This window comes from Poecilia mexicana, unplaced genomic scaffold (genome assembly GCF_051168715.1).
Source record: "Poecilia mexicana isolate PSO_F unplaced genomic scaffold, ASM5116871v1 scaffold_20, whole genome shotgun sequence".
Taxonomy (NCBI): domain Eukaryota; kingdom Metazoa; phylum Chordata; class Actinopteri; order Cyprinodontiformes; family Poeciliidae; genus Poecilia; species Poecilia mexicana.
The window spans coordinates 6,275,768-6,292,856 of NW_028263389.1; the positions used below are offsets into that span (position 1 = coordinate 6,275,768).

Consider the following 17,089-nt stretch of genomic DNA (forward strand, 5'->3'; position numbering starts at 1 on the left):
AACCAGGCTTCCACTCACCGGAAATAATTACAAAAAAGCAAAAGAGACGACGACACGACAGCAAAACATCTGGGATGCGGCTTTAACATTTTTGGTGATTCCCTGAAATAGTCAACCTTGCGTCTACGTCTCCTGCTCCGTCTGTGTCTCAGTGAGCTGCGGAATCAGTGCAGGAAATAATGAACTTGTTTCATTTATTTATTTATTTTCTTTTCATTTGGCTCATTCTCATTCTGCTCATGCATCTGCAAGAGTAAAGGTCAAAATGAACATCTCAGCAATCAAAGCAGAAGAGCCACTCTACCCAGCGCAATATGCATTTCAGTAAAATCAGTTATAAACAGTCTGGTTTGAATCTGTAGCTGCGTGTTCCCTGTATCTGGGTGGAAAACGGGGAATTCACAAGGCTTTACGAAGGGAAAATTTTATATATTGGCCACAGGAATGAGTGAATAGTGTGTCTTTGTTGATAGTGATTTTCTTTTCGGTATATAAATTGTTTAACATACCTGTATATTTGTTAATAATATGTCAGTTTATCAGGTTGGTCTGAAATTGGACATTTTATCTCATCAGGAACCACTACAGACACTTACAGAAAGAAAATAACTTGGAACAGCACTGAAACAAGGACATGACAAGCAAATGGAAGTATACTGCTCAAAAAAATAAAGGGAACATTTCACTTTAGTTTTGTGTGTGGCTCCAAATCCAGGCCTCCATTGGTTAATAAATTTGATTTCCATTGATGATTTTTGTATGATTTTGTTGTCAGCACATTCAACTTTGTACAGAACAAAGTATTCAATGAGAATATTTCATTCATTCACATCTAGGATGTGTTATTTGAGTGTTCCCTTTATTTTTTTGAGCAGTGTATATTCTCTGCGCTGCTATCCCTCTGTTTTGTTTTATTTTGCCATGTACATTGACGTACATATAATCTTCTCTGACGTGAGTCTAAAAGGAAAAGAAACATAGAACTTTGTGAGGAACATTAAGCCTTGGGATTTCTTTTGATTTCATTTTTTGTAAGATAAGTCTCATTAGTTTAAGCAATTGGACCAACTTCCTTTCAGCATTCACAGTTTTACTTTGAACAATGACTTAAAAAATTTGGTAAGACTTTATTTGAAGGGGTGTGGATAAATAAGACTGAAATAATAATGTTATAAAGATGATATAACACTAGTTCAAGGATGATTCTGACTGTTGTCATAAAGTGTCACTTGGTAAATAATGACACGTTTAATGCAAAGTTGTACTACCCCCCAAGGAAAAAAAACAACAAAAAAACTTGGGCTGGTTGACTAAACTTCGTCTACGAGGGTAAAGATTTGGCCTCCTGTTCCGCAGCCCCACTGCTCCAGCTGGAGCTGAGGTTCTACAGTACGTTAAAGCATTTTTTTTCCTCAAGTACGAGCGTTTAGAGGCTGAGATGTGGCGTTCCTCTATAGTTGGAATATATAATTTGCACCTCCCTTTCTTAAACACAGGGACCGTCGTGTCAAACTAGCGGTACACCAGTCCTACATGCGACATCAAAGAGGCGTATCAACCACAGTATTCATAACCTTCCACCATCTAAGAATGCATTCTGCCCATTTACCCACTGCAGAACCAGTTATTGCTGGACAACTTTTTTTGCTGTTGTTGATGGATTTGGAGATTTTCAAAAACAGCCTGCATTAAAAAAACTGATAACATGTCAGAAATCTATAGGTCAGTTAAGGTAAAATAGAGTCATTCATTGTCAACGTCTCTTTAGCAGATTTTTTCTCTTGCCGGCTTCTCATATTATCCAGCTCTGAAAGGGAATCAAGAGCTGTGTTTTGTCGCGAGTCAGCTATAAAACCTGACATAATAGCAGAGAGAACCTTTAAAGGGAAATGTCTCCTTCACACGGTCTAAGTCATTTCTCGTAGACAGTAAAGTCTGGCGTTATTGTCTCGCTTAACAACCTTCCAAGCAATTTACCCGGAAGACACAGAGGCTCTGTTGCTTGGTCCGTTAAAAGAAGATCATCAGAATGTCTTTAGGAAAATCAGGAATTAGCTGAAGGTTTTCATATGTGAAAGAGGAACCAAACTTTTTTTCTTTTTTTTTGTACTGCTACTTTAATTTTCACAATGGCTAAAATTAAACTGACCTACATTTCTAAAAAAATGTTGTACGTGTGCGGTTACGAGGCCGCCATCTTTTACAGACTCGGAAAATAGTTGACTTTTCTTCGTGGTTGACAGCCGACGCATAGCGATGACTTATTAGCTTATCCGCATCGAACATCTCATACATCTTTCAGGGAGGTGGATAACAGTCAAAGGGAACGCTCCCTGGAATGTGGCCTCCCAAAAAAAAAGAAAAATAAGAAAAGCGCATAATGTCTGGGTCAAGAAGCCAAGAGAAAATCTATTGGCGGGAAGGGAGGGAGGGGAGAACAAAGATGGTTGATGCAGAGAGCGAGGTCTTAAAAGTTTCCAGGCAAATTGCTTCTGAGTCTCCCTTCCCTGAAGGAGCAGGGGATGGAGGAAATTTTCAAGCCCAATTCTTCTTAATCTACAAGGAGACAGATATTGATTATTTCTCTGAAGACTGGGGGGGAAAACAACAAAAAAATAACACAAACAGCATGAGAAAAAGAGCCTCTGGGTGAACTAAGACTATTCCGTCACAATCAAAACATATCATTTATAGTTAGCTGGAGAGCCATGTTGGTTATCCCAAACTTCATAAGTGCCTGCTGTGAAGGAGATGAGGGGGCGGCGGGGAGGGCCAAATGCGTTTTGCAGGCTGACCTAATCAATGGTGTGATTAATGGAGCTAATTTTACCTGGACACTGTGGGTCATTACTTCCTGTTTTCCATCTCGTCCTTCCTTGTGTCTATATAGAGGCCGGCGTGGATAATGTGTTTGCCTCGCTAATGAGAGTCATGCATAGGCAGAGAGGACGGCCGAGGGTTGAAGTCACGCACGACAAGTCATCTGGGACTGCAGCCCCGCACGCAGATGCTATCTGCTGCAGCCACTCACAGCGCCGACGTGGCCCCTGCATACCTGTCCGCTAACACGGTTTCATTATTCCGGCTGGAGTTTGATTGACTGGATAGACTGGAGTGCTGGCACACAACGGATGAATGTTAGCTTTAGTCTCATTCCTTTCAGCAGCAGGCTCACTATTCTGTGTTTCGTAGACAAATCGTCAAAATGGGCGAACAACAACAACAAAAGCATCCAGGCAAATTGCTTCTGAGTTGCAAGTTCTTCCTTTGGTGAATTTTATTGTTTAACTTTTTTTTTAGGCTCTGATATCCATATCTGGCATCTGAACTCTTACTGCTCTTGTACCAAATTGGCAACACACCTGCCACAACAGAACAGGTCAAGACAAAGAACACAATTTAAACAGAGAAACAGGAATAAGATTATTAATCCAACTTACAAACTCATCTACATAAGTTTGTACGTTGATGCTAACTTTTGTTCAAGGAAATAATGAAAATTTTACATTTAAAACGCACTGAGGTCTAATATAAGCTTTCAAAGTCAATTAAGCCTCTCGCCGTTAGCTTTAAACGATGTAAGTTATGCTAGCTAAGTTTATGCTAGCTAGGTTTGTTGTTTCTGCTGGTTAGCTAATGTTTGTTGCATTGGCTAAAGCAGACCTTACAAGAAGATATATTGTTTTTTTTAAAGCTACTGTGTTTTTGCTCTTCATTATTTTTGACTTTTAGAGCCTCTGAGAAATATGAAGCCCCTTTAAAACATTTAAAAGTGTGAGGAGACTTGCATTTGAAATCAGCAGAAGGTCAAATCCATTTTTCCCAAAGCATTGCAAATGTGACATTTGGGAAAATTTTATCTGAGAGCTGCTGAAAGTAAAGCACCTAGTTGTGAATTCAGTTTCAGAAACTTCGCCTTTTGAATGATGCTTCTTAGGCTGGGATTGATTATAGTGTCATATCTGGATCCCTTCAGCTACTTGTGAAGCAAATCGGATCTCGTATACATTTTTATTCTTTCAGAATGGTGCACAGTGGGTTAGTGGGTTTGCCATTTAGCTAATGTTTGTAGCATCAGCTAAAGCAAACATTGCAAGGTATGAGCTGATATGGCCTCATAAGGTACTTTTCTAGTATTCTGCTTTTAAATATTATATGTTTCTATAAAGGATTACTTTTGTTGCCTTTGGGAAATATGAAGTCCTTTAAAATGGCCACAAAAAAAAGTGCAAAAGCACTTTGGTTAAGGAGGTCAGCAGAAGGTCAGATCCACTTTTCCGGAGCCATCGCTAACTTGACATTTCGGTAAATTTTATCCGACAGCAGCTGCAAGTAAAGCACCTTTAGCTGACCTTAGCCATGAGTTCAGTTTCAGCAGCGGGGGCTCTTTTTTTTTATGTTTTTTTTTGTGATGTTGTTTCGTGTGAATTTTAGCTGCATGGCTGCAGAGGCCACTTGAGACTTCGGCTTGAATAATGCCTAAAGACAAGGAACCTCCTGGAGGTTTTCTCCAGACGCCCACTACAAAGTTTGAACTGCTGACCCTTTGTGCGGCGAAGGAAAATAGAACCTCAATTTGTTCAGGAGGTGAAGAGAGTGCGAGGGTATAATTCATCTGACCTCTATGAGTCTATTAGGTATTGAACAACCACTTCTAGTCGCCTCACGAAGAGGACGCTGCTGTACAGTTCCTCGTTTAGCAACGTCGTACTTCAGCAAGGCCGAGAAAACGATCTTTTACAGCGTATTGAACACATGCGTTAAAATGAGCTCATCTTGAGTGCGAGAAGTGTTTGCATTAACGTTAGCGATAATGCAAACAGTAGTGTTTTCTACTCAATCAGTTAGTGTTTGAAGGCTGTCTAAGCGAACAGCTAAAATCTCTGAACTGCTGCCTGGTTGCCTGAAATGATCTTCAGTTGGGAAAGTAAGTTAAACCACAGGGTTGTCCTAAGTTTGGTGAGTTTTAATTTTCACTCTTCCTTTACTGAGATGCCCTAAATGTCAACAGAGCTGTAGTTTAGGAAAACAAACAGCACAAGGGAACAGGAGAAAGTACAGTAAAGAATTATTCCCTGACTTCGTTTAGCTCTTTTCTTAGCTAAACCAATTTCCTTTTGTGAGTCAGTCCATTAGCCCCATACCATTGAAGTTAATGACGCGAACGCGGTATCTAACACAGCAGAGCATGAGACAGCTGGAGAAAGGGAAAAAATAAAAACGACTAGAAGGAGCATGGTGAGGAGGCTAAACAAAAATGTCACCAACTACGACAAAAAAATAATAATTCTGTCAAAACAATGTGGAGATTCTTTCAACAAAAGCGTAATGCGTCTCATTTCACTGTCTGGGGAATGTACAGTCTGGCCTGGGCATGTTTTTGTAATGCCTGTATGTGTTTTTCTTAGCGGAGTTCTCCGACACACGAAACAACATTTGGAACCGACAATGAAAATTATCAAGATCGGAAAGCAGATTATTAGCTCGTCTGGTGGAAAAAAAAACAAAACAAAAAAACAAGCCGCCGTCTGAAGCGGCGTGATTTCGCTGTACGTGTAACACAGATCGGCGCATTGCAGGCGGAGAGGAGTCATTGATTCTTTCACTCGACGGCGCTGTGCTGGAACGTCCCCGGCACCTTTAGAGGTTATTTTACCGCTCACAGATACGAAGATGCTCTATGGAGAGACGGAGAAAGAGAGAGAGAGATGGGGGGGAAGACTCTCTCTGTCTCTGAATGGGCATGAGGGAGATTGGTAGATGACTTTCATCTGTCACGCTTCATATGGTGACATTAACTTTTCTGTTTCATTTTTCAAAAAGTGAAAAATCACAGCAGGGCTCCCCCCCTGCTCTTTGAAAGAGTGAAGCTCTGAATGGAGGCACCCACATGAAAGCCTGGCATGCGATCAAACGGTGAATATAATACGCTGGACAGACAGAAAAGTGCATGTTATATCCCAGGTATGGCTGGTTCAGACGCCTGGAGGGGGCTGAAGCGCTCCCCCTTGATTACCCGTAACCTTTGCCCCCTCACCCGGTCAGACTAAAAGTAAAAGCTTGACTGTGGGGATTGCGGGGAATGACGGCGTGTCAGGATCATGAAAGCAGGATCTCCGGCAGGAGCGAGGCGGCGACGTGTGACGCTTTCAAACGCCTTCAATCGATCGGTGGAGAAGAGCGAAGAGACGGCTTGGTGGTTTCAGAAGAACGGCGTGTTTCCTCCAAATTTACATGATCAAACCGTTTAATTCGAGGCTCAAAGTCTCACCTGCTCGGCCGCCGTCAACAGGGACTCGGGTACAAAAAGCCACGTGTTGTTAATGTCGGTAACCATCAGCGCCGGTTCCTTTGGAAAACCGCCGCCTTTCTCTATTCGCCTTGAATCTTTTCAGGTTGTCTTGTGCCATTTTATTTTGTTACAATCACATGCATTTTCATCTCTTGCCACAGTTTTTCAGTAGATCTAAGTCTGAACTTTGACTGGGCCAAACGCGCTTTGATCTACTATATGTTCAGCAGTCATTGTCCTGCTAGAAGGTCTTCACAGGAGCATTCAACTCTGAGCAGCTTCCCTAACCTTGAAGAAATGTTCCTAATATGATGCTACCATCACCGACTACGCAGCAAATGTACAGGTTGGAAAAACTGAAGAAGGGGGATGATTGGAAAGAAAGAGGGAAGAACACATTGAATCAAGGAAGGAGTGAAGAAGTACACTTGGAGGCAGAGCTGTGCAGAGACCACAAAATCATGCACTAAAGAGACCGTGCATGATTTTGTAAATAATGCCAACTTAATGCAAAGTTGGCACTTTTAATGGACTTTCAATGCAACTTTTAGAGCAACTTTGCATTAAAAGTGTCATTATTTACCGAATGACACTTCATGACAACTGTCATAAACATTCATAAAGACTCGTTCATGTCCATGACAGGTGTTATGTCATGTTTATGACAGCGTCAAGTCAGTCCGATGCACACCCCTTCAAATAAACTGTTACCAAAAAGTTTTTAACAAAACGTTTTTTTTTTTTTTAAAGAATCATTACCATTCCAAAAGTTTTGATTACAATTTTATTTTACTTAACTGAGGTTACTTTTTTTTTTCATTGGGTAATTGGGAAAAAAAAATTAACTTCATACTCTGCGAAACAGACCCTAAACTTAAAGTCTGGATTGAGTTTTATCCCCTTCATTAATGACACACTTTTGTTACATACATTATATCTATCATGGTAATTCAGGGTGAGTTATTTTTAATTCTAAATTAATATCCTTGTTGGACTTTTATTTAAGTGGTATTCTCCTTCAAGATACATTTATCTAACACCAGAATAAATGCAATGTACATTATACAGCAAAGGAAATTAGAAGATCGGACATATCCATTATGGAGATGATCGATTTTGGACGGGCGATGTGCACCGTATTGCATAAGCGATACTGAAGAATGACTGATACCATTAACGATACAGGGAATAAGCTTTTCAGTTATCTTGCTGTGCTAGCAAAGTCGTTAGCTAGCAGCTAGCTAATAACACATCAACAACAGCCTAATGTCTGTATGATAAAAACACTGAATCGATAGATAAGAACAGTTTTTCCTCACCTGGCTGTCTCCTCCCGCTCAGTAGTTCTTCAGAGTAAGCCAGACGCAGAGGCCTGTCAGTGTCTGTTGTATTTCATTACCTCTCTGCTTAAACCGCGACTCCGTGCTGAAGCAGAAACGATACTTCCACGTTTTCCGTCATCTGACAAGTAGCAAGTCTTCTCCACTTTATTCACCAAAAACTTTTTTTTTTTAATTCACCAAAAACTGTTCTGTAATCTGGAACGTTTGCTACGTTGAGCTTCAGTTAGCCGCCTTACCTCACTGCGCGAGAGGCAACTGCGTCATGCGTCACGGGCAAAAGGTCAAAGGTAACAAGGTGACCGTAGGGCTTATTATGTTGTTTTGTTAAAAAAAAAAAAAACTAAATAATTTTAGTACATGTTATTATGTGTCAGAAGAGGGCTTAGGAAATAATAATACAAAAAAAAAAGAAATTGACCAAAAGGGCACTTGGGGGCAAGGAGCAAAAGGGGCAGGTGCTCAAGCACCCCCCAACCCCCTCTGCACGTGCCTGCTTGGAGGGAAGGAAGACAAACTGAAGAAAGAGCAGAAAGTATTTGAGAAGTAAAAAAGGAGGGACGTAGTTGGAAAATTGGATAGAAAGTCTGGAAATGTAGATATTTTTCTGTACTATTATAAAATTACCAACTTTTCCGTATTGTGTGGGACACTTTGGTCTTGGCACATCTTAAATTAGCTGCTAATGTCAGTCCTGGGGTCCAACTTTTGCAAACTTATAAAAATCAGGTCTATATTTGTTTCATATATGAAATCCTTTTTTTTTTTTTTTTTTTTTTAATATTTTCACAGGTTTTTCTGAATGCAACTCCAAATGATTTGTGGAAAACTCGCCTATTTTCGTAAAGCATTTTAAGATTTTTTTTTTAAATAAAATGCAGCTGGGGAAGATGAAATATGTTGGCACACTGCGACTTGACATGCTGACGTTTGAAAATCTAGCAGCCAGCCAATGGCGGTGATTGGCTGTACCCCACAGAGTGGCAATAAGGAAGACTAATTATTAACTTATCTTGTGGAGCAAAGAAGGTTTTCCACTGTGTATACAAATGCAAACTGTGGCACATTTTGTGGGGCCCCTAACCTCTGGGATCCACCGTACACTGATTGCATCAAGAGTGCATCTAACAAAACAAGATTATGGTTCGTCCTTTTAAGATTTGTTATATTTATTTGCCTACCTTTTATTTATTTATTTTTATTTACCGCTACCACGCATCTTTATTTCTGATGGGACAGTTTTGCGTTGGACATGTGAGCTGTGTATAGTCCTCTGAGGGACGGACATGGCGCCCTGCCGGACTCTAGACGTCTCCTGAATGGCACGAAGATCAAAGAAGGACAAAGAGTGTGTTTGAAACTGATAATGAAGCTTTTACGGACGCTGCGTTTTGACGGACCTCTCTTCTAGGCATCTATAATATATATATATATATATATATATATATATATATATATATATATATATATATATATATATATATATATGGTCGTCCATTTAATGAGCAGAGCACCGTAAAGAGAGTCAGGTTAAATGAAAATGCATGACTTATGGTCCCGTGTTAATCATTCAAGCTCTGAGCCAACGACAGCAGAAAGAGGAGGAAGAATGCTGACGAAAATAGCAGCACTTTAAAAAAAAAAAAAAAAAAGGGAGAGAGAGAGAGAGAAAGCTCTCTCCAATGCTGGTCAGTTTGGTACCACAGAGAGAAGCACAATGGCAGCTGGGAGCACAGAGTTTACGCCAGCCTCTGTTTTTTGGGAGGCTTACATGATTGCAAAGACTTTCGCTTGATCAAAATGTGAGAAAAGATTCGTAAACTCATTTTGAATCCCAGCGCAGATTTTAGAACTTCATATTCCTTCAACTGCAAGCCACCCACCGAGCGAGCGCCTTGGCTACATACGTTACACGACAAGAGCCCGGAAACGGTGACTGTGATGAGTACACGAACACCCGCTACAGGGATGGAGAGAGGACACACAATGGAGAAAATCCTCAACAAAAAGCAGCGATCTAAACATAGCTGAGCACATAATACGTTAGAGGCAATTTTACTGCCGAACAATGCTGTGATGAGACCCAATCAACTGTTATCCCTAAGAGTGCAGTTCCACTTCACACACACACACACACACACACACACCCACACACACACACACACAGACCACAGTCAGTAAACTGTAGCCTGACCTCACGCACTGTGTTGTCAGTAGCTGTATGTCAACTGTATCCCTGCAAAGCCAGAATCAACACTTTGCAGCTCCCGTTTCACATTCAGCCCACAATAAGTAAATGCCATTGCCGCACCGCCGGGATCGTACATCTAGAGCGCAGTTTTTTTAAATTTATTATTATATTTTTCTATCACTCCATTCCAAAATCAAACACGGTGCCACACAGCAACAAAAGAGGGGCCGTTGAACTCTCGGAGCCCGACGGCAACGCAATTCTCTGAATCAAACTCTGCTTTTTTTTTCCCCCCCCTTATTTTCATTTTTTTTCCGTGCCGACTCTGAAGTTAATCTCTGGAGCTGGGCGCATACGTGGCGGTTCGAGCCAACAGCCTTTATTTACAGCGAGCCTGGGCTCATGGAGGGCAGAGTTAAACGTGATCCCACTCATGCTTTAGCAAAAACAAGGATTTTATTGCAGGTTCGAGTGAACAGAGCTGCACATTCGGGATATTTGTCTTTAGACGATGTTTGTCGCTGACAACGCCGCAATCCTTAACCACTCTGTTGGGTGGAGGGGCCCAGTTTACGTTGTGGTGGAGAGTTTGTTTCCGGTTGTTGTCTTGCAATTGGAAGGTTGATGGTTCAGTTACAGCTTCCACATATCGATGCACAAAGGCTCTTCCCAACCTGGAAAAGCACAACAAACGTTCAGTCCATTGAAGTACTGTTTGAAGCACCATCCCACTCTAGTTATATCCAATTGGATTCAAGTCTGAACTTTGACTGGGCCATTTTAACAAATTCGTACGCCTCAGTCTGAACCAACTGTTTAGATGGTCATGTTTTGGTAAGACTTGCAGTTGTGCTATGCTCTTTCCTATTTCATTTCTTTTAATGATATTTGAGAATCTATTTCATTTGTAAAACATCTGATAATTTTTCTGCTGTACTTTTCTTGGTCGTCATGATGCTGATCCTCGAACCTCTCAAGTATTAAAGAGACACAGACGGATAATTGGGTAACTTCTGACGGCAATCTAATCAGAGTTTTGATTTCCGGATGCCCCTTGTGGCAGGTCGAGCTAATCAAGCTGGAAATCGGCCGATTCCAAGCGATCAGTGCATTCCTCTACATGAACAGGTCTCCTGTCTTCAAGGCAGATTGCTCAGCTGCACAAAATGGAGAGATTGGAGGCAAGTTTTCATCATATATTGATCAGTTTATTCATTCAGTCAGAACATGATTTCTTTTTTTTTTTTTTTCGAGATGTCCCACAGTCTTACACAAAGAAACCGTTGTGAGACATCCAACTGGACCAGAAAAAACAAAGGAAGAAAAAAACAAACAAAAAAATAACAGAATGTGAGCATGAAAATGGACACACATTCAAAGACTGCTCGCCGACTATCGAGGCCAATTCGACTTGCTGATCATCCGATTTCCTGAATAAATCCCAAAAAGGTACCACTTGAATATTTTTTTTTCCTTTTATTTTTTTAATTCTTTTTTTTTATATATATATATCATTGTACCTAGAAAAAGGGGGGTAGGCATGGGAATTGGGACACACTGAAAAGGTACAAAAATAACAGCATTTTCAAGAGAAAAAGTTCCTTCAAAGACGACGGGTTCTGAAGCCACGCGGAGCAGAACCGGCCGTTTGTACAGTAAATGCTTGCATGCACGTTGACACAGGCACTGATCTCGACTTGTCTCGCTTCGCCGGGGTCCTACGCTACGAGACGAAAGAAAAAAAGCATTCTGGGAATTCTGAGCTCTCGTAAAACAAGGCAGTCAACTTTAAAAAAAAAAAATTTTGTTCTTTTTTTGTGTGTGCACGCGTGTGTGTGTGTTTTCTGTTCACACATGACCTCACAGAACAACCACTTAGAAAGAAACACTTCATCAAACTGAAAGGGATGAGCAAAAGACATATTTAGTGAGACCGAGGCTGCCGTTCAGCCGGTTTTTGTTTGGAACAAATTTAAAAAAAAATCCCGAAAACAAAAACAGTAACAAATATCTTAACACACAGAAATAGTGGCTTTACTCCAGAACCTCCCAACAATACAATACGTTACTCGCAATACAGGCTGAACCTACTGTATATTGTAGTCCAGAATAGCTCGGCAAACCAGTGCCGATTATTCTGCGTGGTGTAATAAAATCCAGAAAATACCAATCATGAGAAGCACTTATTTCAGCTTCTTTACAAACAAACGGAAAAGAAATTAAAAATAAAAGCAATATACAAATAAAAGAAGAGAGAAAATAAAACGGATAAAAACCGAGGAACAGTAAAACCAAGCACGAGTCGGATGCTTTATATTTAAGGCGAGTTAAAATATTGCAGAATAATTTGGCCCCTGTGTCTCAAACAGACTGCCACAACAGTCAGAGCTCCCCGACTCTCAATCGCTGCAAGGATCCAGAGAAGGGAAATGAGAACAAAAAGAAAGTAAAAATAAAAACAAAATTAAAATTAAAATAATAAAAACGTGATCCTCTTTGGAAAGAAATTAACTTGTTTTGGTTTAGTTTGGTCTCAGGAGTTTGTTAAAGGGACGGCTGAGGACTTCCATTCTCGGATTAAATCTATTTTCCTTCAATTGCAAATTAAGAAACGGAAACAAAGGAAGGCATTTGATGATTGGTAGTAAGGTGATAAAGTTCTTGAAGGGGGGGAGGATTTGAGTGGGCCATCAAGAGAATAAAAAATAGCTGTTTTTCCCCCCAACAACCTGATATGAGAGATGACGATGCAGTGTCCCGCCGTAAAAGTCCTCCCTCTGACTGAAAGCAGATAGGTCAGAAAAAAAAAAAAAAAGGACGGGGTAATAAGTCAAGTTTCAGAAATACAAAGTGATGCTGACCCTCTAGCGTTTTCTTGTTCTTCTTTATCTTCTTTTTTTTTTTTTTCTTTTTTTTTTTTTTTTTTAAACGTCTGGGGACCAAAGGTCTGTTCTGGCACAGATCCCTCTCCTGCTCCCCGTGTTGTTAAAAAGGCCGGGGGCTAACAAAGTCAGCGTCAGGTTCTGGGATCTCCTGAATCGCAGTCAGAGTGTCTTGGCCGTTCCCGCAGGTCTGAACAAAAGAATCAGACCGCCAGAGAGACGGAGGGAGGCATGGCTGTGGTTTGTAATAAAGCGCTCCAGAGTCAGCTGTCCTTCCTTTTTTAGAAAAGTGACGGCTGTTGTCCTGTTTTCGTTTTTTTTTGTTGTTGTTTTTTTAATTTTCTCCCGCCAAGTGTCTCATCACCTCCCCCCCACCTTTCGCTCCCATTAGTCTCTTCTCTCAGCGGCTCAGACCCATTCCTGCATGGAGCGTTTGCAGTACAGTATGTGGCGCGGCGTGCCCTTCCTTTTGAACTGCACCACAGTGTAGACCAGCACCAGCAGGCACAGCGCGAGCACGCACGGGATGACGATGGCTATGGCCTTCACCGTGCTGGCCTCGTTGTCCAGCTCGATCACCACGTCCGAGTTGCCGTCGTCGGCCGGCTGGCGCCCGGGGTCCCTGGGCATCCGGTCGCAGCCCATGAAGTCCTTGACGAATGAGCGCGGGTATCCCGGCTCCACCCGCAGTAACTGGTTGTTGAACTTCCAGTACTCCTTCCCTTTATAGAAGTAGGTGAAACCTGACGGGGAAAGAAAATACATAAGAAACATGAGTGCCAAGTCACCAATAGATCAATCTGATATACATCATTTGTTGCTTCTTTAAAAACATCTCAACAAACAGACAATATGGCTGACACTACATGCTCGATTTAGGAAAAACTCAAGTGGATTTACTAAAAGGTCAAAGATTGCATATTTTAAAAGAAGTTGCTTTTCTGAAATCAAAAATCAGATTGTTTTCCTGATCTGTGAACATATCATGTTTACATACTTCCAGGTGGAGGAAGAAATAAAAAAACACTCTTCAGTATGGAGGTTATTACTGCAGGAAGAACACTCAGATTTAGATATGATGGACATTTATGAACTTTAAGAAAAAAATAAGATGGAGCTAGCAATTCAAAGTGAAATTGTCTTTATGTGTGAACATGCTATGTTTCGCAAATGTTGGCAGCCTTGTAATGATCTGCTACTTGTAATGTAGGATGCTAAACACAATTTAAAATGTCAATGCTACAGTGTCCTTGGCTTTTTTGTTGAATTTGACTGCTCTCTCTCTCACAGTGGAGTGATGTCGCCTCTGGTAGCTTTATTAACAATTGATGACCGCTCACAGCTGGGAAGCTTGAAAAAACAATTCTTCAAAAGAAAACAGAATCGGCTAAAACTGATATAGAAATGCAAGATTTGCAAGAAACGGCAACAAAAAAAACTGATCGGTGGATCTTTAGTCTTACCTCTCTCTCTATAAGTATATAAATTATAACCGAGGTAAACTCTTGACTTGACAAAGCATACGGCTAAAACAGTTTCCAACACATTGTGCACTGTTCTACCTTTGTTTTCTGTCTGTCAGGCCTCCTGCTTTGTAAAGCGGTCCTTACTGTCCCTCAGGTTTAATTATTTTGGTCATAAATGCTAATATACAGTCAAGCTGAAGCCAGAACCCTCAGGACGAGTCACGTAACACAGCATAAAATGTTACTTTTTTTTTACCTTTGGTGATCAAAAAATGTATAATCTAGAGTCGAAAATGTCAAGACTTTGACGTCGCTACTGTTACACATCAACATTTGATGAAAGGTTCTGGGTTTTGGGCTGACACTGAATCAAGTCTCTAAAATGCTTGTTTGTTGTTTATTAAAGCCAAGCCCAAAAGCGTGGCTGAAACTTGAAGTTCTCCTCGTTCTCCCTGGCCTCCTTTACACTTTTTGCTTGGTCATTTATTATTCATGCACACAATTTCTTGGGGAAGATGAGGGGAGAAATGGCCTAAATTTCAGGCAAGGAAGGGCCTGGGCTTATTTAATCGCTTGTTAGATGGAGATGTTCCTGGTGAAGCAGTGAAGAAGCATGGGGTGAGCTTTTTAAAGATTCATTTCGGAGCGAGACAAAATGATCAAACGCGCAAAGAAGAGGAAGAGCTGGAGATATAACATCAAACACGTCTCATTTAACCAGCACAATGTCTGTCCAACATTCAAGGCTAACCACGGTAACACTGTTAAAACGACCGCTGAACTGCTGAAACTTTCTGAGTGGAACTGAAGCTCCAAACTTTTCACAAATCAGCCTCTGACAGTCATTGTCTGGCCCACAAGGTAGACATAAAGTACATTTTTACCAAACCAAACATCGAGTACAGAACAACAGTAAGCAGCTAGCTTAGTAAATAATTAGCCTAGCAAAAAGAAGAACGGTTTCAGTTTGCGTTCTCAGCTGTCTCGTTTGGTTCAGCGACTCTCATTGTCTTTCCATGCTCCGTCTGGGATTTCTCCCATAGAGCTTGATTTTTCCGGTTGAATTTCAAAACACCTGCTCAGCTAATTGGCCTGAATTTCAACCTAATTTTGGGCCAACTAGCGAACAGAAGGAGGAGTTGTAAAGAATAACTTTGATTTTGTAATTTGAGAAACTAGAGTTGTAGTTTGCCAAAGTAAACAAAGCCATTCAGTCCATGTTGGCCACACCTCCAAATACAGACGTATCATTTGGTTCGGCGCTTCTCTCTTCACAGTGGAGAATGGTTGTTTATAACACACCAAGCTTCATATCGTCAAACTGGTGGATTGCAAGTTTGACTTCACGGCCAAAAGTTAGCAATGCTCAATCCACGCTTCCAGCGAGCAAGTTGTTTCTCAATATGCAAGGGACTGATTTTTACAAGACTGGGTTCTCAGTATAAAATTGAAGTATTGCCGAAATGACAGACAAGCACTTTGAGTAAATCTTGACTAGCTAGCTAATAGCCACCAAAAATGCTAACGTTTTGCTTCACAGCTTCCTATAACTAAAGGGTTTCATTCTTTCTGATCTGAATTTGGTGGCCTCTACCTAAAAACCTAAAAAAATAGAGACTGGTAAAACCTGAACTCAATAATTCTACATTCAACAAAGATTTTTTTTGACACAGTTTGAGATCCAGGGAACATTTGTTCCTTCGGTGAAAATCTTAAGTACAGCTTAGATGCAAAAAGTTTGAAAACACTTTGAGAACACCATTCCAGACTAACCATTTGTCACAAAAATTATTACGTAGCTTCCTAGTAGTGCTAAGCTTTCATTTCATTTTTTTAAAAACCGGGTCTAAAAATACCTAAACCCAATAGCGCTACACTGAACAGAAGGTCTTTAAAATATTTATGAAGCCATTATTTTATTCATGAAATCCCATTAACCGAGAATTTTAGTGTTTTATTATTAGGTCCATCTTAGAGTTAGACAAACATAAAAACTGCAAGGCATAGACAGATTCCCTGACAGAACTGCCAGTTGTTCATTTGTGAAATTGTCTCTGTTTACAAAATATTATGATTCAAATTTTTTCTTAAAAAAAAAAAAATCTCTTTGTTCTAGGACAGTAGCTACCAAATAGGACTGGACTTAGATATCGATGCACAAGTGCATCTCACATGAATGCTGTTTGGTATTCATACAAGATGTAATCTGGTCAAAACTACAGCTAGGTCAACAATGCCCTCCAGCCCTGAAAGCCTGCTGCCTCACTCATGTTATCAATGGCTCCAGGACAGACATTATGCCTATCTGGGTCAACTGCGTCAACGTGATCCTTGACACACGGTATCCGCAATCAGCCAGACGGGCTAATAAACGCACGCCGGCACAAAGACGAACAAAAACACACACACGGATATGTCTGCTGGATACAAATCCATCCTTCACGCTCCGATAGATACCTGCTACATGACCTCGCTAGGACACACACACACACACACGGCCAAAGATCTGGCGGCAGATCCTCGCCGCAGATGGGCCGAGGTTTCAACACCACCTGCTCTGCTTTTTCCAACTGTGCCGTTGCCAACACCACACACCAAACCCACCTGGCATAACGTCCACGGCAAAAGCTTTCCCCTTTTTCCTAAGGTTATTTTACAGGCCTATAGGTGAGCTCAGTGAGAGTGAAGACATTCCACCTCCACGCCGCTGAAGAGGGCCAGTTGGCTCAAACCAGTGCCCAGCGGGGAACTTGTCCTTTCTACTTTCCGTAGCTCTGCTCCAACCGGGTCTCGCTGCAGTGTAGGCTGATTATGAAACGATTTCCCTTTGACGCCATCAACAAACAAAGGCAGGCTTTTTGTGGGATAAAGTTATGTTAAACTGTTTGCCATGTGCAAACACTGTCTAGCTCTACTGA

The 17,089-nt window shown here is 41.0% G+C and overlaps 1 protein-coding gene across 1 annotated transcript in view; it reads right to left on the minus strand.

Annotated features, from left to right (window-relative positions):
- Positions 1–11,009: 11,009 nt before the first annotated feature.
- Positions 11,010–17,089, minus strand: part of mmp16a (matrix metallopeptidase 16a (membrane-inserted)) — a 75,397-nt gene continuing 69,317 nt past the window's right edge. The window contains exon 10 of the mRNA XM_088001578.1: positions 11,010–13,448. Within this exon, the coding sequence (XP_087857704.1) occupies positions 13,114–13,448 (335 nt within the window). The 3' untranslated portion in view covers positions 11,010–13,113. The remainder of the gene's footprint in view (positions 13,449–17,089) is intronic.